Source organism: Ornithorhynchus anatinus, chromosome 4 (genome assembly GCF_004115215.2).
Source record: "Ornithorhynchus anatinus isolate Pmale09 chromosome 4, mOrnAna1.pri.v4, whole genome shotgun sequence".
NCBI classification, from domain to species: Eukaryota; Metazoa; Chordata; class Mammalia; order Monotremata; family Ornithorhynchidae; genus Ornithorhynchus; species Ornithorhynchus anatinus.
In genome coordinates, this window is record NC_041731.1 from 120561497 (window position 1) to 120588856 (window position 27360).

The 27360-nt window shown below is 45.1% G+C and overlaps 1 protein-coding gene across 1 annotated transcript; it reads right to left on the bottom strand.

Annotated features, from left to right (window-relative positions):
• Nucleotides 1–1280: 1280 nt before the first annotated feature.
• C1QTNF7 (C1q and TNF related 7) lies at nt 1281–22617 on the bottom strand. The gene is made up of 4 exons (XM_029063626.2): nt 22499–22617; nt 16159–16281; nt 3276–3521; nt 1281–2297 (listed from the first exon to the last, which is right to left on the bottom strand). The coding sequence occupies exons 2-4, from the start codon at nt 16163–16165 to the stop codon at nt 1666–1668; spliced, it is 885 nt and encodes a 294-aa protein (XP_028919459.1). The 5' UTR covers nt 16166–16281; nt 22499–22617; the 3' UTR covers nt 1281–1665.
• Nucleotides 22618–27360: the final 4743 nt, after the last annotated feature.

Below are 27360 nucleotides of genomic sequence, written 5' to 3' on the forward strand. Positions count from 1 at the left end.
TAATAATAATAATAATGATGGCATTTGTTAAGTGCTTACTATGTGCCAAGCACTGTTCTAAGCGCTGGAGAGGATACAAGGTGATCAGGTGGTCCCACGTGGGGCTCACAGTCTTCATCCCCATTTTACAGATGAGGTAACTGAGGCACAGAGAAGTGAAGTGACTTGCCCAAAGTCACACAGCTGACAAGCTGCTGTTGGGATTTGAAACGATGACCTCTGACTCCCAAGCATGTTCTCTTTCCACTCCTTCATGCTGCTCCACCTCTGCATCAAACAGAAACTCCTTACCATTGCTTTTAAAACACTCAATCCCCCTACTACCTTACCTCACTGCTCTCCATTACAAGCCAGTCCACATGCTTTATTCCTCTCATCCCATCCTACTGACTATAACCCGATCTCATAGACCCCTCACCCACATCCTGCCTCTATCCTATAACTCCCTCCCCCTTCATATCCAACAGATGATCATCTTCAGCATCTTATTAATAATAATAATTATGGTATTTGTTAAGCACTTACTACGTGCAGAGCACTGTTCTAAACTCTGGGGTAAATGCAGGGTAATCAGATTGTCCCCTGTGGGGCTCACAGTTTTTAATCCCCATTTTTACTGATGAAGTAACTGAGGCACAGAGAAGTGACTTGCCCAAGGTCACACAGCAGACAAGTGGCAGAGTTGTGATTAGAACCCATGACCTCTGACTCCTAAACACGGGCTCTTGCCACTGAGCCACGCTGCTTCTCTATAATTAAAAACACTTCTCCTTCAAGAAACCTTCTCCGACTAAAACCTCATTTCCTCTTCTCCCACTCCCTTCTCTGTCACCTTTGCACTTGGATTTAGACCTTTTATTCACCCTACCCTAAGTCCTACAGCACTTGCGTACACATTCTTAATTCATTTTTATTTATATCGGCCTCCGCCTCTAGACTGTAAGCTCCTTGTGGATCTGGAACATGAATACCAACTCTTTTCTATCATACTCTCTCAAGCGTTTAGGACATTGCTCTGCACACATTAAGACTGACTGATTAAAACAGGATATCCCAGGATGAATCACCTGCTATTTATTTCCAATTGACCACATCATCTTAGCACTGAGGAGACTGTTCATTCCACTTTTCTACTGTTTTTGTCATTCAGTTACCTCCTGAGAATGACCAAATATGTTACATCAGTCAATCAATCAATAGTTCTTATCGAGCACCTACTGTGTGCAGAGCACCGTACTAAGTTCTTGGAAGAGCACAATACAACAGAGTTGGTAGACATGTTCTCGGTGTTATGATTCCCTTTAATAACTGAAAGAGTTCCAGAAAGTTTAATAAGACAGTACCATTGCCAGCAGGTATTCTAATTCAATATATTTAATATAAAATTTGTTGACATTATCTTTCATTTGTTTAAATATTTATGAACATTGCTTTCAAGAGGATTTATATCTGGAACTACGGTTCTACGTAATTCATTCTGTGCGGTCCTAGCTGGTGAGTAGAGCATCCCACTCAATTACTTTGGATGGTAACCTCTGTAATTTCTTTAGGATTTCACCGGCAGTGTCTTCGATAGCATCCCTGCTGTCTTGCCTTCCGCGGATCCCAGATTAAATCCCGTGTCTGTTTGAACTGCGTGTCCGTTGCCATCACCATCCCCCCCCATCACAGTTCATCATCCTCAGCCAAGGAATCCAGATAATCCGTGTCGACGTACAAGAGAAATCCAGAAAATAAACTGTCTGCCCAGCTGGGATCCGCGAAAAGCCCATTTTGGTCCGCAAAGAAGATCTCAAGCCAGACTTCATCTTCCGGCTCCAGGTAGATCACCGTGGATCCAGAGGCGACATCGTGGTTCCCGGTGTTAGCGTCGAAGGTTTTAATCCGGTACTGCCCGTTATGCACCAATCCGATGGCCAGGTGTTTATTGGCTAAAGTGATATCGTAAGAGAAGTAATAGATTCCCGGAAAAGCACAGATGAACTTTCCAGTGGAAGGGTTGTAGTGCTCCCCCTCGTTGAAAAGGACTTTATTGAAGATTATCGGTAACCTTTCTTCCGGGTAACTCGTGGTAATGCCCACCGAAAAGGCGGACTTGAGCACCGTATTTCCACACTTGCAGATCCCGGGAACGCCCCGGTGACCCGGCTGCCCTCTGTCTCCTTTGGGTCCGGGAACTCCAGTGTGTCCCACATCTCCTTTGTCCCCTCCTAATCCTGCAGGTCCTTTTTTGCCTGTCTCTCCTTGGTCCCCTTTCTCTCCCGCTGGTCCTAGAGATCCGGTCTTCCCTCGGAAACCTTCGAGAAATGTTGGAAATTACCGTTAGACATCGGGCAAGGAGTGGACTTTGGAAACGACGACTGCCTCAGTAGCACTGTGTCGATTAGGAAATATTTTAGTTTCGAATGGCCCTTTTAACCTCATTCCACTCATTCCACTCTGCCATGTAAAATCAATCCCGTATAATTTAGTCACGCTTTAAATTTCCAAATGAAAATGCGATCTTTTGTCTAGCTTTCAAGTCCTCTGCTCTGTGCCTGTCCTACAGAAGTTTCAAGGCCCCACAAGGATGGGATTTACAAAATGCCTACAACTTTTGACCGAAATAAGGCTATTGGCCATTTCCCATTTCGTTTATGCATTCTTGTTGAGTCAATTAATAAATACCGAAGGTGGAAACGAATATTTATGTTTTAACTGATGGTCAACAGCCTATCCAAACTATATTGACTTTAATTCCATGTCACGATACTTGAATTCCTCAAATAGAAGGTAAGTTCGGGCGTAATTTAGTATCAGGAAAAGCAAAGTATTATTCGACTAGCTTCAAGTCGGATGTTCTTTTGGAAATGTAACTGTTCATCTTTTGCTTAGCAACAGCTTTCAGTGCCATTAGTTTTCATTGACTAAATACCACAGATACTTAAAATTTGTGGTCAGTTACGTAGTGAGCATATTTTCCCCTCTGAGCGTCAGCAGGAGGGTACTAACCACTGCTCTTCTTCTATGGTCACGAGGCGAGAGAACACTCAATCACCCACCATTCAACTAGGCCGTGAAAAACTAGGGATTTGTTGGAAGTCTGGAGGAGGCTGGAGAGGGGTGGTGTTTTATCATCATCATCATCCGTCACTGGTATCCACTGGGTGCTTACCGTGTGCAGAACACTGGACTAAGTGCTTGGGAGAGTACAATGCCACAGAGTTGGTAGACACGTTCCCTGCCCGAAACGAGCTTCCAGTCTAGAGGGGGAGAGATTCGGTCCAGATCATTACCTGCGTTTCCCTTTTCTCCTTTTTCGCCTTTCCTGCCATCTCTGCCATCTCTTCCCGGAAGGCCAATGCGTCCATGTGGCCCAGGTGATCCGTTAGCTCCTGGGGGACCTGCAGGTCCAGGTAAGCCAGGCACACTACATATATACCTTGGGGAGGGACTTTCTCCTTTGAACTGATTAGCACGAGGTTGTCCACTTACACAGATGGCAAAACTCGTAACATAAAGCAAGACAAACATCTCTGGCTCTGGAAGAGACACATATGTACACAGCATAAATGTCTGCCTTTTGACTGCAGGCTTTCGACTTGAATGGGAGGGGGAACAATTCACTTAGAGTTCTTACAGGATTAAAAACACCTTTGCTTTGACCATTTCATTTTCAGCAGTCAACTGATCAGTGATAAAAAAAGTTCTCCACTGTGAACCCACTATTCTTGAAGGCAGGACACATTTTAGAAATTGCAAAATAAATTTTGAGACCTAGAAAAATTCTATTTGAGCTACTCAGGAAAATTGAAAGGCTCTAGAGAATCAGAGAAAGAAGTGACATTTTTAAAAGGGTTATTTTCTTCCCTTGCGATTCATGGGTAACTCCAATCAGTATATAGCAAAGGGATGTAATGATAGTGATAATAATAATGATAACTGTGGTGTTTGTTAAGTGCTTACTATCTGCCAAGCACTGTACCATGTGCTACGGTAGACACAAGATAATTAGATTCTACACGAGGCTCACATTCTAAGTAGGAGGGAGCACAGGTATCGAAGCCCCATTTTGTAGATGAGGGAACCGAGGCACAGAAAAGTGACATGACATGCCCAGAATCACACAGCAGATGTGTTGGAGCCGGAATTAGAACACAGGTCCTCTGATTCCCAGGCCCGTGCCCCCTCCACTGCACACCCTTAGGGGAGAATAAAATTCTCATTTTGAATCTAGGAGAAATAATAGAGATTTTGTCATATTAAGCTGTTGGGGCCCCTTCACAGTAGACAAAATAAAGGCTACAGCTAAATACCCCGGGCAGCATGCTCTGTTTCTTAATCAATCAATCATTCAATCCATCAATCAATGGTATTCATCGAGCACTTACTGTGTGTAAAGCACGGTAGTAAGCACTTGGGAGAGTACAATAGAACAGAGCTGGTTGACACATTCCCCGCCCACGAGGAACTTACGGCCTGGAGCCTTAAAATGAAATATGGTCGATAGCTTCTCTGATCCAATGTGTATTAATTACCCTGTTCTGCCTTCTTCCAGCTGAGAATGGAAGACCTCATAGTGAATGCAACCACCCCATAAAATGGCCGGACAATCTCTGACTTTGTGATGCTAAGCGGTCCTTGGCTTTAGCGGTTATTTCAATGAAACATGGCTTTAGGATGTCAGGATCTCTCTGAATGAGCTCATCTTTTAAACTACTTGAGCCAGGACACCCAGAGGGCATATGCAATGCCTGGGCTGGCGGCCATTCCCGAAAGAAAATCCCCCCAACATTTTTGAAAAGCCTAGAGTGAATTGCTTTTCTGTTTGACAGCCAACTCAAGGAAATGGGCAGCATTCAGTGCCCTGGGGGAAACCATTACACTGTGGAATTTTTGATAGGCCTACTAAGCCCTACAACGAATATTTCAGTTCAGAAAAATCCGTGACGTGGGAGATGTCTTGGTTACCCTAATATTTATCAATTTAGCCGTAATCGTTTCTCCAGCACGATACCAAATCAAACATCGATGAAGACTCTAACACTTCCCAGAGGACTCACAGACTAAATAGGTCTGACAAAAGGAGCAATAAAATATCCAGGTTGGAAAGTGAAGTGATCTCCAGGTGGCTTTCCATTCTTTGGAGGAATGGAATTTTGGATGGAGTTTTTATTGGAAGAAGTGGACACTGAGAGGAAAATTGAACCAAGTCGAGATACTAGTTTAGGAGACTAGAAGCAGCGAGAACTGGACTTTCCAAGCACGTAGTACAGTGCTCTGCACATAATAAGTGCTCAATAAATATGACTGAATGAATGAGAAGCAGCTTTGCCTAGTGGGTAGAGCATAGGCCTGGGCGTCAGAAGAACCTGGGTTCTATTGCTGTCTCCTCCACTTGACTGCTATGTGAGTTGGGCAAGCCACTTCACTTCTCTGTGCCTCATTCATCTCATCTGTAAAAGGAGGTTAAGGATTGTGAACTCTATGAGGGCCATAAAGAAAAAAGATTTAGAAGTCCGTTTTGGTTTCAGGTGATAGCGGTAGTCAAAAAGGGAGTACTGGAAATACTGAAGGCCAAGAAAGGATGAAGAAAGACCCAGAGAGGGCAAAACGAGCATGAATAGATGCAAACATCAGAGGAAAATAATAATAAATGTAGTACATGTTTAGGCTTTACTATGAGCCAAGTCCTGTACTAAGCACTGAGGGACATATAGATAGATACACAAGGTAATCAGGTTGTCCCATGGGGGGCTCACAGTCTTAATCCCCATTTTACAGATGAGGTAACCGAGGCACAGAGAAGTCAAGTGACTTGCCCAAAGTCACACAGCTGATCAGTGGCAGAGGTGGGATTAGAACCCACGACCTCCTACTCCCAAGACTGGGCTCTTTCCATTATGCCATGCTGCTTCTCTGTATAATCAGGTCAGAAATGGTCCCTGTCCCATATGTGAGGCCCAATGTAAGGGGGATTCTAACATGTATAGAATTCTCAATGTACAGATGAGGAAACTGAGGCACAGAGAAGTGATGTGACTTGCCCAATGTCACACAGCAGGCAAGTGGTGGAGCTGAGATTAGAGACCCCCAGACCCCCAGCCACCAGCTTCCAGTCCACCCGCCCCCCCCCGCTCGGGCCCGGGGACATTGCGCTCCCCTTCTCGATCCTGGGGACATTGTGCTCCCCTTCTCGGCCCCAAGGACATTGTGTCCTCGGGGGACATTGTGTCCCCCTGCTCGGGCCCGGGGACATTGTGCTCCCCAACCGCTCCCCCACTCCGCCCGAGGTGGCCATTTTGGGAAGCCCCCACTCTGCCTGAGGCGGCCATTTTGGGAAGGCCTCACTCCCTCTTCCCTCTTGAGGTGATTCATCTCTCCCGCCCCCGCCCCGGGCGACGACGTCCTTGTTTTCACCGTGTTACCTTACCTTAGCCGTCGCCTACGGCCGCCACCCACCCCGGACAACCTCAGGGCCCCCCCGCCGCCACAGGGTTATTTGGTCATGAGTTCTGGGACTCTCTCGGCCGCTGGCCGCTCGACTTTGAGTCTGATCGGGTAGGGTCGGCTCGTCCCCCGACCCTGGTCATCGCCTGCTTATTAACACTATTGTAGTGTGCCTTACTGTAGCATGTTGCTATATTAGCCATCTCGCTTGTTATTGTTTATTGTCGTCAGACTTTGAATCTGATCAGGTCGCCCCTTAATCGAGTCTACCCCCGACCCTGATCATCGCCCCTTTTATTAACACGACTATATTGTATCGTACTGTATCATGTTGCTATATTAGCACTACTGTATTGTATCATACTGTATCATGTTGCTATATTACCGATTTCGTTTATTACTGTTTATTGTTGTCAGTGCTGCCACCCACCTCTCTGGCCTCGCCATGTCCCTCCTCCCGCCCCTTCCTGTCCTCCCCTTCCCCTTCCCCTCTCTCGCTCAGCTCTTTCCCGCTCTCTCCTCTGTCTCCTCCCCCCCCGCCCTACCGGGAGGGCGGTAGATGACGGCGACAAGTAACTGGAGTGGGTGGTAGAGGCGAATGATATGGGCTTCGAAGGAGGGGAAGGAGAGGGAGGAGGGAGGAGGGATAGTGCGGAAGCGGCAACGGGGCGAGAGGAGGAAGCCAACGCCTCCTCCCTTACCGGTGAGTCTGGGGGAGTGGGAGAAGGAGAGGCCTCCACCGGAGAGAGCGGCGGCGGAGACCGTGTCTTCGGGAGAGAGCCACGTTTCCGAAAGGGCGAGGAGGAGGAGAGAGCGGGAGAGGAAAAGGTCATGGATGAAAGGTAGCTTGCCTGTAATAGAGCGGGGGTTCCAGAGGCCACACTTGAAAGTAGCTCTGGGTGCAAGGGGAGGACGGGGGGAAGGGCGGGGGGAGGGGAGGGTTTGGATGGGAAGGAGGTGGCGGGGCCCTGGACGAGGAGAGGGGGATGAGGGGTGGCGGTGGGACAAGAGGACTGGGATGGGGCATGGGTGGGGAAGAGAGAAGGGGGGAGGGGGTGAAGAGGGGGTTTGGTGGGGGGAAGAGTAGGGGGAGGGGGAAGAGGGGTAGCGCTGGTAAAGTGGGGTTCTAGGGCGGGAGAGAGGAGGGGGGGAGGAGACAGAGGAGAGAGCGGGAAAGAGCTGAGCGAGAGAGGGGAAGGGGAAGGGGAAGGGGAGGATAGGAAGGGGCGGGAGGGGGGGAGGGGGGGAGGAGGGACATGGCGAGGCCAGAGAGGTGGGTGGCAGCACTGACAACAATAAACAGTAATAAACGAAATCGGTAATATAGCAACATGATACAATATGATACAATACAGTGGTGCTAATATAGCAACATGATACAGTATGATACAATATAGTCGTGTTAATAAAAGGGGTGATGACCAGGGTCGGGGGTAGACTCGATTAAGGGGCGACCTGATCAAATTCAAAATCTGACGACAATAAACAATAAAAAGTGAGATCGCAAATATAGCAACATGCTACAGTAAGGCACACTACAATGTCTTACTGTAGCATGTTGCTATATTTGCGATCTCACTTTTTATTGTTTATTGTCGTCAGATTTTGAATTTGATCAGAGCTCATGACCAAATAACCCTGTGGCGGCGGGGGGGCCCTGAGGTTGTCCGGGGTGGGTGGCGGCCGTAGGCGGCGGGTAAGGTAAGGTAACATGGTGAGAACAAGGACGTCGTCGCCCGGGGCGGGAGCGGGAGAGATGAATCACCTCAAGAGGGAAGAGGGAGTGAGGCCTTCCCTCAGAGTATCCTCAGAGGAGATCTCCTCCCTCCTCGCAGGTGACATCCCCTCCACCTGCGCCTCGGACCCCATTCCCTCTCACCTTCTTAAAACCATCGCCCCTGCCCTCCTACCTTCCTTAACTTCTATTTTTAACCACTCAATCTCCAAGGGCTCCTTCCCCTCTGCCTTCAAACACGCCCACGTCTCCCCCATCCTAAAAAAACCCACTCTTGACCCTACTTCCCCCTCCAGTTATCGCCCTATCTCCCTACTACCCTTCCTTTCCAAAATCCTAGAACGAGTCGTCTACAATCGATGCTTAGAATTCCTTAACTCCCATTCTCTCCTGGACCCCCTCCGATCTGGCTTCCGTCCCCTCCACTCTACCGAGACTGCTCTCTCTAAGGTCACCCGTGACCTCCTTCTTGCTAAATCCAATGGCTCCTACTCCATTCTGATCCTCCTTGACCTCTCTGCTGCCTTTGACACTGTCGACCATCCCCTCCTCCTCCATACCTTATCTCACCTTGGCTTCACGGACTCTGTCCTCTCCTGGTTCTCCTCTTACCTCTCTGGCCGGTCATTCTCGGTCTCCTTCGCTGGAGCCTCCTCCCCCTCCCATCCTTTAACTGTTGGAGTTCCTCAAGGGTCAGTTCTTGGCCCTCTTCTGTTCTCCATTTACACTCACTCCCTCGGTGAACTCATTCGCTCTCACGGCTTTGACTACCATCTCTACGCAGATGACATGCAGATCTACATCTCCGCCCCGTCCTCTCCCCCTCCCTTCAGGCTCGCATCTCCTCCCGCCTCCGGGACGTCTCCACCTGGATGTCGGCCCGCCACCTAAAACTCAACATGAGCAAGACTGAGCTCCTCATCTTCCCTCCCAAACCCGGTCCTCTCCCAGACTTCTCTATCACCGTGGATGGCACGACCGTCCTTCCCGTCTCTCGGGCCCGCGATCTCGGTGTCATCCTTGACTCGTCTCTCTCGTTCACCCCACACATCCTATCCGTTACCGAGACCTGCCGGTTTCACCTCTACAATATCGCCAAGATCCGCCCTTTCCTCTCCACCCAAACGGCTACCTTACTGTTACGGGCTCTCGTTATATCCCGGCTAGACTACTGTGTCAGCCTTCTCTCTGACCTCCCTTCCTCCTCTCTCGCCCCACTCCGGTCTATTCTTCACTCCGCTGCCCGGCTCATCTTCCCGCAGAAACGATCTGGGCATGTCACTCCCCTTCTTAAACAACTCCAGTGGTTGCCTATCGACCTCCGCTCCAAACAAAAACTCCTCACTCTAGGCTTCAAGGCTCTCCATCACCTTGCCCCTTCCTACCTCTCCTCCCTTCTCTCTTTCTACCGCCCACCCTGCACGCTCCGCTCCTCCGCCGCCCACCTCCTCACCGTCCCTCGGTCTCGCCCATCCCGCCGTCGACCCCCGGGTCACGTCCTCCCGCGGTCCCGGAACGCCCTCCCTCCTCACCTCCGCCAAACTGATTCTCTTTCCCTCTTCAAAACCCTACTTAAAACTCACCTCCTCCAAGAGGCCTTCCCAGACTGAGCTCCTCTTCTCCCTCTACTCCCTCTGCCATCCCCCCTTTACCTCTCCGCAGCTAAACCCTCATTTTCCCCTTTTCCCTCTGCTCCTCCACCTCTCCCTTCCCATCCCCACAGCACTGTACTCGTCCGCTCAACTGTATATATTTTCGTTACCCTATTTATTTTGTTAATGAATTGTACATCGCCTCGATTCTATTTAGTTGCCATTGTTTTTACGAGATGTTCTTCCCCTTGACGCTGTTTATTGCCATTGTTCTCGTCTGTCCGTCTCCCCCGATTAGACTGTAAGCCCGTCAAACGGCAGGGACTGTCTCTATCTGTTGCCGACTTGTTCATCCCAAGCGCTTAGTACAGTGCTCTGCACATAGTAAGCGCTCAATAAATACTATTGAATGAATGAACCCAGGTCCTCTGACCCAGACCTTTTCTCATAGGTTAAGCTGCTCCCCAGTGATTTACACACTTTGAAGAAGCCCTAGATTCTTTAGAAACAAAATGGAAAAGTGATTCTGGCAATGACTTTTAACGTGGATTAGCGCAGAGGGGCTACAGTGATGATGACGTTTGTTAAGCGCTTACTATGTGCCAAGCACTATTAGTTCTGCCCAGTGAGAGATGACTTAAGGGAGACCAAGTATGTAGATAAGGATTTTAACTCTGCAGAGAATGTGGAGGGGAACGGGCGGCCTACGAGACGTCACAGAGAAAGAAGGGGCAGAGAGGTCCAAGAAGGGAGAAATCGAAGAGCATGCCAAGACTGCATGCTTCTAACGTGAGGTGGTTATGGGCGTTACCAGCAATGACGGCAAAATCGAGGAGCAGAAACATAGAGCAAACCTCCATAAACCGAAACCAGTTGAACCCGATAGCCAAAATAGTTGCCATTCCTCTGTCCGTTAGGGAGGACGGCTCCGTCACAACCAGTTGTTTTCAGAGGATTGTAGGATTCATTCAATAGTATTTATTGAGCGCTTACTATGTGCAGCGCACTGTACTAAGCGCTTGGAATGTACAAATCGGCAGCAGATAGAGACAATCCCTGCCCATTGACGGGTTCACAGTCTAATCGGGGGAGACAGACAAAAACAATAGCAATAAATAGAATCAAGGGAATGTACATCTCATTAACAAAATAAATAAGGTAATACAAATATATTCAAATGAGCAGAAGAGCACAGTGCTGTAGGATCTAGTTACCGGATGTTACAAAATAACCATCGCAGTGAGATGTCCCAATGCCATTTGCATCTTGGCTAGAGAAGCAGCGTGGCCTAGTAGAAAGAGCCCAGGCTTGGGAGTCAGTGGTCGTGGGTTCTAATTCTGACTCCGCCACTTGTCAGCTGTGTGACTTTGGGCAAGTCACTTCACTTCTCTGGGCCTCGGTTATGTGGGAAAACCTGATTACCTTGTACCTACCCCAGCGCTTAGTGTCTACTTGTTTTGTTTTGTTGTCTGTTTCCCCATTCTACACTGTGAGCCCGTAGTTGGAAAGGGATCATCTCTATCTGTTGCCGAATTGTACTTTCCAAATGCTTAGTACAGTGCTCTGCACACAGTAAGCACTCAATAAATGAATGAATGAATGAATGAATGGTGCTTGGCACATAGTAATCGCTTAACAAATAATATCATTATTATTATTATTTGCTATTGTGTGCTGTTTGCTCCCACTGCCTCCTTTCTTTTCTCTTCCCTTGACACCTACTGCTCTCCTCGTTCTGCTCTGTTTTTCTTCTTTCTAAATTACTACTGTTGTGTAAAACTGTCGGTGATGTTAAGGAGGCAGCGTGGCCTAGTGGATAGACCACAGGCCTGGGAGTCAGAAGGACCTAGGTTCTAATCCTGGCTATTCCACTTTTCTGCTGTGTGACCTTGGGCAAGTCAATTAACTTTTCTGTGCCTCAGTAACCTCACCTGTAGAATGGAGATTCAGACTGTGACCCACAGGTGGGACAGAGACTGTGTCCAACCTGATAAGTTTGTATCCACCCCAGAGTTTAAGATCGGTGGTTGACACATAGTAAGTGTTTAACAGATACCATCATTATTATTATTAATCATCATTAATAGGTCCTACATGCCCTGGAAAGTGACTAGGCCATCCTAGGTGTCCAGTAAATTCAATCAGTTGTATCTACTGGGTGTTTTCTGTGTGCAGAGCACTGTAATAAGCACTTGGGAGAGTACAGTACTACAGAGTTGGTAGACATGTTCCCTGGACACAACGAGCTCACAGTCTAGAGGGGGAGAGAGACATTAATATAAATAAATATATTATGGATATGTACATAAGTGCTAAGGGGCTGAGGGTTGAGTGAATAAAGGGAGCATATCCAAGCGCGACAGCGACACACAAGGAAATGGGAGAAGAGGAAATATAGGCATAGTCAGGGAAGGCCTCTTGGAAGAGATGTGCTTTAAATAAGATTTAATAAATTCAATCATAAAAGCAATGAAAAGAAATAACAGAAATGAAAGGTAGTGTTTAGAGTCTGGGATCTACCTGGTGTGAGAAAAAGTCAGGGAAGTCCAGAAAACCCATTTGCTACTACTACTAATGATGATATTTGTTAAGCACTTACTGCGTACCGGCACTGTTCTAAGCGCTAGAGTGGATAGAAGCTAATCAGGTTCAAACCAGCCCCTGTCCCTTGTGGGGCTCACAGTCTCAACCCCCATTTTACAGTTGAGTTAACTGGGCACAGAGAAGTGAAGTGACTTGTCCCAGGTCATGCACGGCAGACAAATGGCAGAGGTGGAATTCGAACCCGTGACCTTCTATCTCCCGGGCCTGTGCTCTATTCACCCCACCTTGTTGCTTCTCTGCTGCCCTGCCATCGTCACAGCCGGCCGGCCTCCCGGCCGGCCCCAGTAAACTGCCAAAATGTTTGTCGGCTGCAGTAGTGGGGCACCACCTGCATTCCACTTAGAATTTTTTATTTTTATTTATTTATTTTTTTTACTTTCAGCACTTCCTAAAACCAGGTACTCACCCGACAGGGAAGGTTCAACATGAACTCAACTGGAGACTGGGAGATGTGCTAGCCGATGATTTAAGGATCCCATGAATGGGCTCAGTTTTAGAGATGTTTACCAAATTATCTCTATCAATCAGTCATATTTATCATTATTATTATGGTATTTGCTAAATGCTTACAGTATGCCAACCACTGTTCTAACTGCTGGGGTAAATACAAGAAAATCAGGTTGTCCCATGTAGGGCTCACAGTCTTAATCCCCATTTTACAGATGAAATAACTGAGGCACAGAGAAGTTAAGTGGCCTGTCCAAGGTCACACAGCAGATGAGTGGCGAAGCTGGGATTAGAACCCACGACCTCTGACTCTTTCCATTAAGCCACGCTGCTTCTCTGTGTTGTACACTTCAGTGTGCAGAGCACTGTACTAAGCACTTGGAAGAGTCAATGCAACAGAGTTTTTAGACACGTTCCCTGCCCACACATAGCTTGCGGTCTAGAGGGCTCTGGGTTGACAAAATGATAGTCTAATACTGTTACACTCTTACCTGATTATTCATAATTGATTATCCACTCCTGTTTGGTATTCATACCTATTTTCAAATTATTTTAACTATATTTAGCAGTTTACATCAATATTCTTTTCTCTGTCAACTGTGAGCTCCATAAGGCAATAAGTTCTAGTGATATTTCTTGTATATTTTTTCCCAAATATCAAATGTAGTGCTTAATACTCAGTTAGCACTGGGTATGTACGGTTGACCCTAATAGTAGATTTGACATATACCAAAGATGAATTTTTACCAAAGTGTTTCCTTCAAGGACAGTCTTCTGTAGTTGCATATGAAAGAGAATGTTTCATTTGGAAGAGTAAGGTAGAAAACATTATTATGAAACAGAAAAACTGATACGGTTAACCTCTTTGTGCCTCAGTTACGGTCACCGTAAAATGGGGATTGAGACTGAGCTTCACATGGGACATGGATTGTTTCCAACGTGATCACCCCAGAGCTTAGTACAGTACCTGGCAAGTAGTAAATACTTAACAACTGCTTTCTGAAGCAGCATGGTGGAGTGGATAGAGCACAGGCCTGGGATTCAGAAGGTCATGAGTTCTAATTCCGACTCCACCACTTGCTTGCCATTGATTTAACTGTAAGATTGTTATGGGCGGGGAACAAGTCTGCTAATTCTGTTGTACTGTACTCTTCCAAGTGCTCAATACAGTGATCTGCACATAGTTAGCACTCAATAAATATTTTTGAATATGCACCCCCTGTACACAAACACATTCCCTCTTTCATTAATAAAGGGACTGAAAACTCTGTTCCTGGTCATCCCATGTTTCAAAGAAGAAATCTGACAATAACTGTGATAATAATAATAATTATAATAATTTTGACATGTTAATGGCTTGGCTTACTGTGTGTCAGGTACTGATGTAAATATCATATATGAAAATCATACACAGTCCTTGCCCTTTGTCTAGATAATAATAATGATGATGATAATAATGCTTATGCTACTTATTAAGTGCTTTTTATGTGTCCAGCATTGTTCTAAGCACTAGGGTAGGTACGAGCTAATCAGTTTGGACACAGTCCCTGTTCTACATGGATTTCACAGTCTAAGTAGAAGGGAATAAGATTTAATCCCCACTTTTACCGAAGAGGTCTCGAGACATAGAGAAGTTAAGTGATTTGCCCCAGGTCAAACAACAAACATGTCAGAGGAGGGATTAGAACCCAAGTCCTCTGACTTCCAACCTCATTCCCTTTCCTCTAGGTCATGCTATTCCTCCAATTTCAAGTTGACATGGCTTAATCAATCATTTATTGAGTACTTTGTGCAGAGCACTGTACTAAGCACTTGGGAAGGTACAATATAACAGAGTTGGTAGACACGTTCCCTGACCATAAGAAGCTTACGGTCTAGACAGGGAGGCAGGCATTAAAATAAATTAAAGCTATGGACGTAAGAGCTGTGGGGCTGAGGGTGGGGTGAATGAAGAGCGCAATTAGAAGCGCGAGAGTGATTTAGAAGGGACTGAGTTTAGACTCTAAGCTCCTCTCTAGATTGTAAACTCGTTGCGGGCAGGGAACGTGCCTGCTAATTCTGTATCACTTGGTACAGTATTCTGCTCCCAGTAAGAACTCGATAAATACCATTTACTGATTGATTAAAGGGTCCCTGGTTCAAGCCCAAGTGTCCCTTCCTTTTTTAGCCTGCAGCTCACGCACACAATAGCCACAGGTCTGATTCTGGAATTCCTGTGTTGCCATCAGCTCTCATGAGTTAATGCTGCCCTGTGGCTACCAGATGCCAGGTGCTGACATCCAATCCTCACCAAAACATGCCGGTCTCACCTTTATAATATCCCCAAGATCCGCCCTTTCCTGTCCACCCACACGGCTATCTTATTGTTACAGGCTCTCATAATATCCCGGCTGGATTACTGTGTCAGCCTTCTCTCTGATCTCACTTCTTCCACTCTCTCCCCATTCCAGTCTATTCTTTACTCCATTGCCCAGCTCATCTTCCTGCAGAAATGCTCTGGGCCTGTCACTCGCTTTCTTAAAAACCTCCAGTCGTTACCTATCGACCTCCGCACGAAACAAAAACTTCTCACTCTAGGCTTCGAGGCTCTCCATCCCCTCACCCCCTCCTACCTCTCCTCCCTTCTCTCTTTCCACTGCCCACCCCGCACGCTCCACTCCTCTGCCGCCCACCTCCTCGCCGTCCCCCGTTCTCGCCTCTCCTGCCGTCGACCCCCGGCCCATGTCCTCCCACTGTCCTGGAACGCCCTCCCTCCTCACTCCGCCAAACTAATTCTCTTCCCCTCTTCAAAGCCCTACTGAGAGGTCACCTCCTCCAAGGAGCCTTCCCAGACTGAGCTTCCCCTTTTCCCTTTGCTCCCCCTCTACCCCCCTTCACCTCCCCTCTGCTAAACCCTCTTCTCCCTCCTTTCCCTCTGCTCCTCCCCCTCTCCCTTCCCCTCACCTCAGCACTGTATTCATTCACTCAATTGTATATATCTTCATTACCCTATTTACTTTGTTAATGAGATATACATCACCTTGATTCTATGTATTGCTATTGTTTTAATGAGATGTTCATTCCCTTGATTCTATTTATTGCTATTGTTTTTGTCTGTCCGCCTCCCCCGATTAGACTGTAAGCCCATCAATGGGCAGGGACTGCCTCTATCTGTTGCCGATTTGTACATTCCAAGCATTTAATACAGTGTTCTGCACATAGTAAGTGCTCAATAAATACTATTGAATGAATGAATGAATGAATTAGCACAGGAAGAAAGAGTTTTGTTCTGATGAAGCAGAGAGGACAGACACATGACCATAAAGGTTACGAGACAGAGACCTAGAATTTACCTATGCTTGTAACACTTACTTGGCATCCACTGATAGAGCACGGATCTCGAAGTCAGAAGGTCATAAGATCTAATCCCGGCTCTGCCACTTGTCTGCTGTGTGACCTTGGGCGAGTCACTTCACTGTGCCTCAGTTATCTCATCTGTAAAATGGAGATTGAGAATGGGAGCCCGATGTGGGACAGGGATTGTGTCCAACCTGATTGCATGTATAACAATAATAATAATAATAATGTTGGTATTTGTTAACCACTCTAGTGCTTAGTACAGTCCCTGACACATAGTAAGTACTTAACAAATAATAATTATAATAATGATGATGGTATTTAAGTGCTTACTATGTGCCAAGCACTGTTCTAAGCACTGGGGTAGATACAAGGTAACCAGGTTGTCCCAAATGGGGCTCATAATCTTAACCCCATTTTACAGATGAGGTAGCTGAGGCACAGAGAAGTTAAGTGACTTGCCCAAGGCCACACAGCAGACAAGTGGCAGAACAGGGATTAGAACTCATGACCTCTGACTCCCAAGCCCATGCTCTTTACACTGAGCCACGCTGCTTCTCAAATACTGCAATAATAATAATAATTATTTTTACATATCAGGCATACTCTTTCACTAAGTGCTAACTCTCATGCATACCCTTGTGCCTTCTTCCCCCTATCTAGTACCTCAGTAATCTAACTGGACCATTTGCCTTCTGCAGACATGTGGGTGAGCTCTCCATGGGCTTAGCTGAGCATTCAGTCAATCAATCAATCAATAGTATTTATTGAGCATTTACTATGTGCACTGTACTAGGCGCTGGGGAGAGTACATTGCAACCAAATTAGCAGACATGTACCCTGCCCATAATGAGTTTACAGTCTAGAGGGGGAAACGGACATTATGAATAAATAGTCCATTATTAATCAGGTCCTGTCACTCAGCGCTTAGAACAGTGCTTGGCACACAGTAAGCGCTTAACAAATATCAACATTATTATTATTAGAAACACATTATCACAATTGTTAACACATTATCACAATCACTATCCTAGCACGTGTGAATTTTAGGATAAAACCTAACTCCCAACTGATGTTTCCTCAAAGGCTCAAATAGAATACCATCCATCAGCTAGGTTATTGTTCATCTGCGAGTAAATAGACAAAAGATGGTCAGTGTCCACGTGGATGGCTTGATCCCAGCTCCGCCACTTAATAATAATAATGTTGGTATTTGTTAAGCGCTTACTATGTGCCGAGCACTGTTCTAAGCGCTGGGGTAGACATAAGGGAATCAGGTTGTCCCACGTGGGGCTCACAGTCTTCATCCCCATTTTACAGATGAGGTAACTGAGGCCCCGAGAAGTGAAGTGACTTGCCCAAAGTCACACAGCTGGCAAATGGCCGAGACGGGATTTGAACCCATGACCTCTGACTCCAAAGCCCGTGCTCTTTCCACTGAGCCAGTGTGTGACCTTGGGCAAGTCACTTAACTTCTCTGAGCCTCAGTTACCTCATCTGTAAATGGGGATTAAGAATGTGAGCCTCACGTGGGACAAGCTGATTACCCTGTATCTACCCCAGCGCTTAGAACAGTGCTCGGCACATAGTAAGCGCTTAAAAAATACCAACATTATTATTTCTTTAAATAGACTGATTTGCTTGCTAACAGTCAGTGACACCTGCCATTCTTCCATTGTCTCTACATGCTTGCCTCTTTGCCCCATTTCTTCTGGGCAACATAATCTTTGCTGAGGTTCTCAAGAATTGATATTAACTAATATAGAACAATTCGACATTCATGGCATTCATGGGTGTTCACTGCTTGAATCATTTGACCGTAGACCCAGTTTGTAATTATTTTTTTTAGAAGGTCCCTTCAAACCTTACCAAATCTTCCGCCTTCTTTCATAAAGATTTGACATTGTGCTAATGTAGCAAAGTCCATCCACTTTGTAGATGATGGCATTGCATTTTTTATGCGTGGAATAATTGATGGCAATTTTGATTTTTCCGTGTTTCAAATCCATGTAGTTTACTTTAACCTGTATCTTCCACGTTGTGCTTTCTTTGTGACGAGGAGCATTTATACGTGTCTTACAAGGGATGTGAATCTTCAGATATTTTGTCAAATCCTCTTTCAACTTGATTAGAATTTAAATTGATCCCGTATTTCATATTGATTTTTAAGGGGTGGGGAAAAGCTCCTGGCAGATGGGACTCGCATGAAAAACAGACTATGGATCGGAGCTTCAGATTTAATTTCTACCAGCAAATATCCATGGAGAGAGGGCACAGCCTGTGCTTTCTTTTCTTATTCTTATTTAGTTCCTCTATTTATGAACACTTACTATATGCCAAGACCTGGATTAGATATAAATAATCAGATTGGCTGCAGTCCTTGCCCCACATCACATCTAAGATGGTGGGAGAAAATGCAGCCCCATTTTACAGATAAAGAAACCGAGGCACAGAGAGGTTAAGTGACTTAGCTAAATTCACACGGCAGGCAAGTGGTGGAATGGAGACTAGAACCTGGCTCTCTTGACTCCCAAGCCCTATGTTCTTTCTCCTAGTCCAGTTTGCCTCCTTGGTACTTCAGTCGATCAATTGATTGATCGTATTTATTGAGTGCTTACTATGTGCAGAGCACCTGGGAGAGCACAGTATAACAGCTCCTCTCCCCTCCCCCCACCCTCTGCTCTCCCCCCTTCCCCTCCCCTCAGCACTAAGCAGCGTGGCTCAGTGGAAAGAGCCCGGGCTTGGGAGTCAAAGGTCATGGGTTTGAATTCCGACTCTGTCACTTAGCTGTGTGACTGTAGGCAAGTCACTTAACTTCTCTGTGCCTCAGTTACCTCATCTGTAAAATTGGGATTAAGACTGTGAGCCTCACGTGGGACAACCTGATTACCCTGTATCTACCCCATCATTTAGAACAGTGCCCTGCACATAGTAAGCACTTAACAAATACCAACATTATTATTATTGTATGTATTATTTGTATATATTATTTATCCCCCTATTTATTTTGTTAATGGGGTGTATATCTTCTTGATTCTATTTATCTTATGATGATGTCTTGTTTTGTTTTGTTCTGTTTTGCTTTGCTGTCTGTCTCCCCTGTTTAGACCGTGAGCCCGTCGTTGGGCAGGGATGGTCTCTGTTGCTGAATTGTACATTCCAGGCACTTAGTACAGTGCTCTGCGCATAGTAAGTGCTCAATAAATACTACTGAATGAATAACAGCTACATTCCTTGCTCATAATGAGCTTACAGTCTAGAAGGAGAGACAGACATCGATATAGTAAATAAGGGATAACTTCTTTGTGAAGGTGACGCATTTCCTTTCATGTCATTTGTAAAATATCAGCTCAGAGGAAGCGGGAGAGAGATTGAGTCCATTAAAATTAAGTATTAGTGGTGACTGACCTGAACACTGGAAAAAATGGATGTTATTATCATTATTATTATTATTAAATAAATCCCTGTTCCCTCTCCTATTTAGGCTGTGGGATAGAGACTGTACCCAGCCTGATAATCCTGTATGTATTCCAAAGCTTAGTTGAGTACTTGGCACATAGTAAGTACTTAATGGATTCCATTAATGTTAAAATAAGTAATCTTTAAGCACTTGATATTCACTCAACCCTCAGCCCTTCAGCACTTATTTATGTATGTGAGATTATTATTAAGTATTATCACAATTAGTAAGATTGTAATTAATAGTAATTAGCACATAGTAAGTACTTAACAAATACTATTATTAACTATAATAAGTGTTGTATTATAGGCTAAAACAGGGTACTCATTAATTACTATTCATTCATTTCATTCAATCATATTTACTGAGTGTTTACTGTGTGTAGAGCACTGTACTAAGAGCTTGGGAGAGTACAGTATAACCCAAAACACACACATTCCTGCCCACAGAGAGCTTACAGTCTAGCGTAAACGGACATTAATATAAATAAATGAATGACAGATATGAACATAAGTGCTGAGGGCCTGGGAGGGGGATGAATAAAGGGAGCAAGTCAGGGTGTGGGAGAAAAGGAAAGGAGGGCTTAGACAGGGAAGACCTTGAGGGCTTAGTCAGGGAAGACCTCTTGGAAGGCTTATTGTGGTTATTAATAACCAGACTGAGTATCTTAGGATAATAATATAGTACCTGTTATAATTATTAATTATAATGGAATTTGTTAAGCACTTACTATGTGCTAATTATCATGGATCATAATTAATCAACCAATTAATAATTGTGATAATCAATGACAATATTTTCAGATACGTACATAAGTGCTGTGGGGCTGATGGTAGGGTGAATATCAAGTGCTAAAAGAGTACAGAACTGTAAAGTATTGCAGCATGATAGACCACGGTGGTTAGGGTGGTCAGTCACCAAGTGTTCTAATGGACCATCCAGTTTTCATCTAGTCCGTCCTCTGTCAGCGATGGATTCAGCATCAGATGCCTTTGTATCGGCTATTATAATTTTTCTGTGCTCAGCCTCCCTCTGCCTCGGTTCCCACCTTCAGCTTCCCTCTGTCTCAGGCCATGCCTCCTGGTTCTGCAGCTTGGGCGTGGTGCCATTATGCAGAATGACTTGAGAAGAGAGTCTGTAAAGTCTGTAAATCCATAAGTCAAGGGGACTTGTGGGGGAGGAGGAGGAGCACTATAGGCAGCCTCAGAGAAATGTTTTAGGTTTGGGTGGAATTGGAGAACGTCCACAAAATGGAGCCTGTCACTTTAAGCCGCACGTACGACATAATGAGTCTGCCTGTGTATGAGTATGACCTAATGAGCCTGATTATTGTCATGTTATACTCGCCCAAGCACTCAGTACAGTGCTCTGCACATAGTAAAATAAAAAAAAAATAAATGTTGGTATTTGTTAAGCGCTTACTATGTGCCAAGCACTATTCTAAGCACTGGGGGAAGATTCAAGGTAATCAGTTTGTCCCAGGTGGGGCTCACAGTCTTCATCCCCGTTTTACAGATGAGGTAACTGAGGCACAGAGAAGTTAAGTGGCTTGCCTAAATTCACACAGCTGGCAAGTGGCGGAGCTGGGATTAGGACCCACAACCTCTGATTCCCAGGCCTGGGCTCTTTTCACTGAGCCATGTTGCTTCTCTGTAAGTGCTCAATGTATACGACTGACTGACCACCTGTTCGTCTCAATTTCCCAAATTTTGAAGCCTCGTCAGTTGTCGCCCTGGCTATATCCGCATTACTGCAGTTTCACAAGGTCTCCCCAATGCCCCAAGTGGAAACTTTGTTTCCTGGCCTGTCCAGGTGGATCTCGTAGAGACGATAACCAGAAGCAATGTGGCCTAGAGGATAGAGTCCTGGCCTACGAGTAGAAGGACCTGGGTTCTAATCCCAGCTCTGCCACTAATCTGCGGTGGGAACTGGGGCAAGTCACTTCACTTCTCTGGGCCTCCAGTACCTCATCAGTAAAATGGGGATTAGCACAGTGTCCAACCTCTGTGCTTAGTACAGTGCTTGGCACGTAGTAAGGACCTAGCAAATATCATAGGGAAAAAAAGAAAAAAAACCTGATTTGAGGGAAGCAAGAACATCATTACAGGAGGAGTTTGGATATTTAAGGAAAAAAACAACAACCTCACAGGATATTGTCTCCGTAAGCTCTCACAGGTAGAAAACAATTGAGACCTTTCGGGTAATAATGTTTTGGACAAATATTTACAACCCTTTCTAAGTCCATGGCACCTTTAACATTGATTCCAAACCCTTGGCGTCACATTATTTCAAAACCAAAGAATTTTTATGGTCTTAGATTATAACAAAACCCCTGACACCATGAAGCTTCATTGGACTTGAAGGCCCAGTAATTTAAAACTGGCTGTGCTGAAGTAGACCACATTTGGCTTTGAAATAATTTGCATCCAGGCTTCTATTTGCATAGTGTAAGTTCAGAAAAATGTTTAGGCCGTCTGGAATTTTTCAGTGATGTTCCCAGAGCAAGAGCTGAGAACTCTCAGAACACGTAAAAAGTGTTTCAAAACAGATACTGATCCAGAAAATGGCTGCCTGTGGTCTAGAGAAAAGCCTTATCCAGAATGAAGTTTAAAGTCTGGAAAATATCTGGAACGGAGAATGCTGATGCCAGATGTTTCAAGGATCTGACTCTTTCATTCAGTAGTATTTACTGAGTGCTTACCATATGCAGAGCACTGTATTAAATGCTTGGAATGTATAATTCGGGAACAGATAGAGACAATCCCTGCCCAATGACGGGCTCAAAGTCTAGACTCTTTGAAGACTTGATATTGCATTCCCAGACTGTTTACCTATCTTGGGCAATCTTTGTCTGGAATATTTAGTAAGTGGAACTTTTGTCTTGTAGGAACTCACCTGAGAAGTATTTTGATACCTTTGTTACTGGAAGAAATGAAAAACTCAAAGAAGATGCTGAATAATCATTCATCAATTTGCTTCTAGTTTTCAATCAATCAATCCAACCTGGCTCAGTGGAAAGAGCCCAGGCTTGGGAGTCAGAGGTCATGGGTTCGAAGGCCAGCTCTGCCACTTGTCAGCTGTGTGACTTTGGGCAAGTCACTTAACTTCTCTTTGCCTCAGTTACCTCATCTGTAAAATGGGGATTAAGACTGTGAGCTTCATGTGGGATAACCTGATTACCCTGTATCTACCCCAGCGCTTAGAACAGTGGTCTGCACATAGTAAGCGATTAGACTGTAAGCCCGTCAAACGGCAGGGACTGTCTCTATCTGTTGCCGACTTGTTCATCCCAAGCGCTTAGTACAGTGCTCTGCACATAGTAAGCGCTTAATAAATACTATTGAATGAAAGTAAGCGCTTAACAAATTCCAACATCATTATTATTATACTAAGTGCTTGGGAGAGTACAACAAGACAATATAACAGACACATTCCCTGCCCGTAAATGTATAGGAGCCCTTAACTGAGGATTGTATTCCAACACTATGTAATTCAATCAGCCAATGCAATCAATCATATTTTTTGAGCACTTACTGTGTGCAAAGCTCTGTATTAAGCACCTGGGAGTATACAATATAACAGAATTGGTTGACACCTTCCCTTCCCCCAACAAGCTACAATCAGCAGATGAGATCATTTGCTCAGTAAGAGAAGATGAGTCTATCTCCTGCCTGGCAACACTTTAGTACATATTTGATAAGCCCTTGCTAACTTCTGATCACTGTGCTGAGATTTGTGGTAGGCATAAGAAAAATCAGATTGGACTCAGTCCCTGTCCCTCACAGGGCTTACAGCCTAAGAGTGGGGGGTAAATAGCTTTCTAATCCCCATTTTACAGATGAGGCAAATGAGGCCCAGGGAGGTTAAGTGACTTGCCCACTGTTACAAAAGAGGCCAGTTGTAGAACTGAGGTTTGATCCTGGATCTTCTGACCCTGGTTCATGTTCTTTCCATTAGGCCACTCTGCCTCCCAGAATTTTTTATCTTTTCCATCAAGCAATCGATGATATTTACTGAGATCTTGAGTGATAAATGTACTAAAGTGCCTATTGAAGTACAACAGAAGCAAGAGAGAGGAATAGGAATATTGTTGGAATTTTAGTTTTCATGTCTGACTGCTATTCTAAGAGACCTAAGAAGTGTTCTTAAATGAAATTGTCATCCATTTCTTCCATGAGTTTCAAGGGCCTCTCCCTCCCCCCAGAGTCAATCAATCAATTGGTAGTATTTACTAAGTACCTACTGTGTGCAGACCACTTTACTATGTCCTTGGGAGAATGCAAAAGAATCTGTAGACGTGATCTCCGTCTTCCAGGTTTGCCCCGATGTCTTTATGTTCTATATTTTTATTTTAAACACCCAGCTTTGCAGATATGCTGCTTTGGGAATTCAAGTTTAATCACACCAAAGGTTTTGCTCTCCAGAATATTCAAGGAATAGGAGGTGCCGGTCAATTAAATACGCCAAATATCAAAGAGCCATGGTTGACACTGAAGGAAATGCGTAGTCACAATAATAATAATGATGGTACTTGGTTAAGCGCTTACTATGTGCCAAGCACTGTTCTCAGCACTGGGGTAGATACAAGGTTGTCCCATGTGGGGTTCTAGGTCTTAATCCCCATTTTACAGATGAGGTAACTGAGGCACAGAGAAGTTCATTAACTTGCCCAAAGTCACACAGCTGATCAATAGCGGAGTTGGGATTGGAATCCGCGACCTCTGACTCCCAAGCCCGTGCTCTTGCCACTAAGCCACGCTGTTTCCATTAATCCCTTTGGAAATGCTAGGAAGGTATGCAGAGGGTTTAATTGATTGGTAAATTAGCCACTGAATCCGTTTATTAATATCATTAACAAAGAGCATATGCAAATACCCCGTTTAGACTGTGAACCTGTCAGTGGGCAGGGATTGTCTCCATCTGTTGCCGAATTGTACATTCCAAGTGCTTACTACAGTGCTCTGCACATAGTGAGGGCTCAACAAATACTATTGAGTGAATGAATGAATGAATGAAATACTCCAGAGGAGTAGTGTACCTCCCGGTGAAGATTCAACCATTGTAAATTCCTTCTCTGCCGGAGATGATGAAACAAGTTTTTTCAGGAGATGCCAATTCCTAGAGATTTCCACACGGTAAGGTGCCAGGGTTACTACTGTATGCCCGTGCCTGAAATATCACACCTAGTTTGAGTCAGTGCACCTTTGTTTTTAATGGCATTTGTTCAGCACTTTCTATGTGCCGGGCACTGTACTAGGCAGTGGGATAGATACAAGATAATTCAATAGTATTTACTGAGCGCATACTATTCATTCATTCAATAGTGTTTATTGAGCGCTTACTATGTGCAGAGCACTGTGCTAAGCGCTTGGAATGTACAAATCGGTAACAGATAGAGACAGTCCCTGCCCTCTGACGGGTTTACAGTCTAATCGGGAGAGACAGGCGGACAAGAACAATGGCAATAAATAGAATCAAGGGGAAGAACATCTCATTAAAACAATAGCAAATAAATAGAATCAAGGTGATGTACATCTCTCACTGACAAAATAAATAGGGTAATGAAGATATAGACAGTTGAGCAGATGAGTACGGTGCTGAGGGGATGAGATGGGAGAGGGGAGGAGCAGAGGGAAAGGGGGGAGAAGAGGGTTTAGCTGCGGAGAGGTGAAGGGGGGCGTAGAGGGAGCAGAGGGAAAAGGGGGGAGCTCAGTCTGGGAAGGCCTCTTGGAGGAGGTGAGCTTTAAGTAGGGTTTTGAAGAGGGGAAGAGAATTAGTTTGGCGGAGGTCGAGGAGGGAGGGCGTTCCAGGACCGCGGGAGGACGTGGCCCGGGGGTCGACGGCGGGATAGGTGAGAACGGGGGATGGTGAGGAGGTGCAGAGCACTGTACTAAGCTCTTGGAATGTACAATTCGGGACTCAGTCTTAATCCCCATTCTACAGATGAGGGAACTGAGTCATAGAGAAGTGAAGTGACTTGCCCAAGGTCACGCAGCAGACGTGGCAGAATTGGAAGCCAAATCATCTGACTCCCAGGCCCATGATCTTTCCATTAGGCCAAGCTGCTTCTTTGAAAAGACACGAAAAGAACAAGGTGAGAAAGGATAACAAAATTACCAGGGAATGAAAACTGTCCCTTTGGAAAGACAAGACTTAAAGCAGCGTGGGGAAGCAGCATGGCTTAGTGGAAAGAGCACGGGCTTGGGAGTCAGAGGACGTGGGTTCCAATCCCGGCTCTGCCAGCTGTCTGCTGTGTGACCTTGGGCAAGCTGCTTAACTTCTCTGAGCCTCAGTTACCTCATCTGTAAAATGAGGACTAAAACAGTGAGCCCCACATGGGACAACCTGACTACCTTATATTTACCTCAATGCTTAGAACAGTGCTTGGCACATAGTAAATGCTAAACAAATACCATAATAATAATAATAACTTAAAACACAAAGAATTCCTGACTGGAAAGATGAAGGCTGAGAGGAGATTTGATTGATCTCTCGTTGCAGAAATAGAACCATTGCTTAAGGAATCCCTCCAAATGAGAATTAGAGTTCAGCTATAAAGTTCAAAGACAGCAGATTCCAGCCTACAAATGAAGATGTTTCACATTCCATTATAAACAGATGGAATTAATTAGTCCAGGAAATAGTAGCGACAGAAAAATAGCATTGGATTCAACAAACTTTAGAAAATTTCATGGACAATAAATCTTTTATGCATTTTTAAAGGGAAAAAAACAAAGAAAGTTAGCAAGTTTTTCCTAACCATAAGAACTGGGAGTCAAAGGACCTGGGTTCTAATTTGGCTCCACCACTTGCCTATTTTGTGACCTTAAGCAAATGGCTTAATTACTTTCTGAATCAGTTCCTCATCTGTCAAACGGGCTTAAATCTTGCTACTTCCTAGTTAGGCTGTGAACCCCCTGTGGGATGGGGACTACATCTGACTGGATTATCTTGGAACTATTCCAACCCTCAGTACAGTGCTCTACACATATGAAGTGCTCAGCAAGTGCCCCAAGAAAGTCAGCCATCGCATTTTTCCTCCCGTCATCCATATGTGTTACCACTGGAGAAAGAATAGTTAGCTGAATGGATCATTAGTTTGACCCAGGAATCCATGTGATATTTATTAAGCACTTCTAGGTGCCAAGAATCCGGCTAAATGCTAAGTTAGAAATAATACAACCAGATACAGTGTCTACTCAGTATGGGGCTCATAGTCTTAAGTGGTAGTCAGTCAGTCCATCAGTCAATTGCATTTAGTGAGTGCTTACTGTGTGCAGAGCACTGTACTAAGCACTTGGGAAAGTACACAATAACAATCAACGGTCACGTTGTAAGCCCACGACGAGTTTATTGTCTGAAGGGAGGGAGAATCTCTACTTTATCCCCATTTTTTAGATGAGGACACTGAAGCACAGAACAATCAAGTGGCTTGCCCAAGATCTCACAGCAGGAAATTGGTGGGGCCAGGATGAGAATCCAAGTCTCCTGCCTCCAGCCCTGTGCCCTTTCGACTAGGCCACATCGCTTCAAATGTCTATGAAAGATTTCACAAGGTCACACTGCATTTGTAAACGTTCGTAGAGGAGGTTCGGTAGATGGCTGCGGTTTTCATATTGCTCAGACGATTCCGCAAACTAGTTCATAATCATTTTCATATCTTCTTGACTGGGTGGTTCCAAAGTATAATCTTTAATGTATAGCAGATTATCTCAAGGAATTACAGTGAGCTCATAGCCTGCTGAGAGAGAAGAGCT

What these genes read in the sequence shown, in the direction of transcription:
- C1QTNF7 (XM_029063626.2), bottom strand. An exon ending in AGGAGAAAAGGGAAACGCAG is followed by an intron (nt 2,298 to 3,275) that starts GTAATGATCTGG and finishes CATTTCTCGAAG; the next exon opens with GTTTCCGAGGGAAGACCGGA.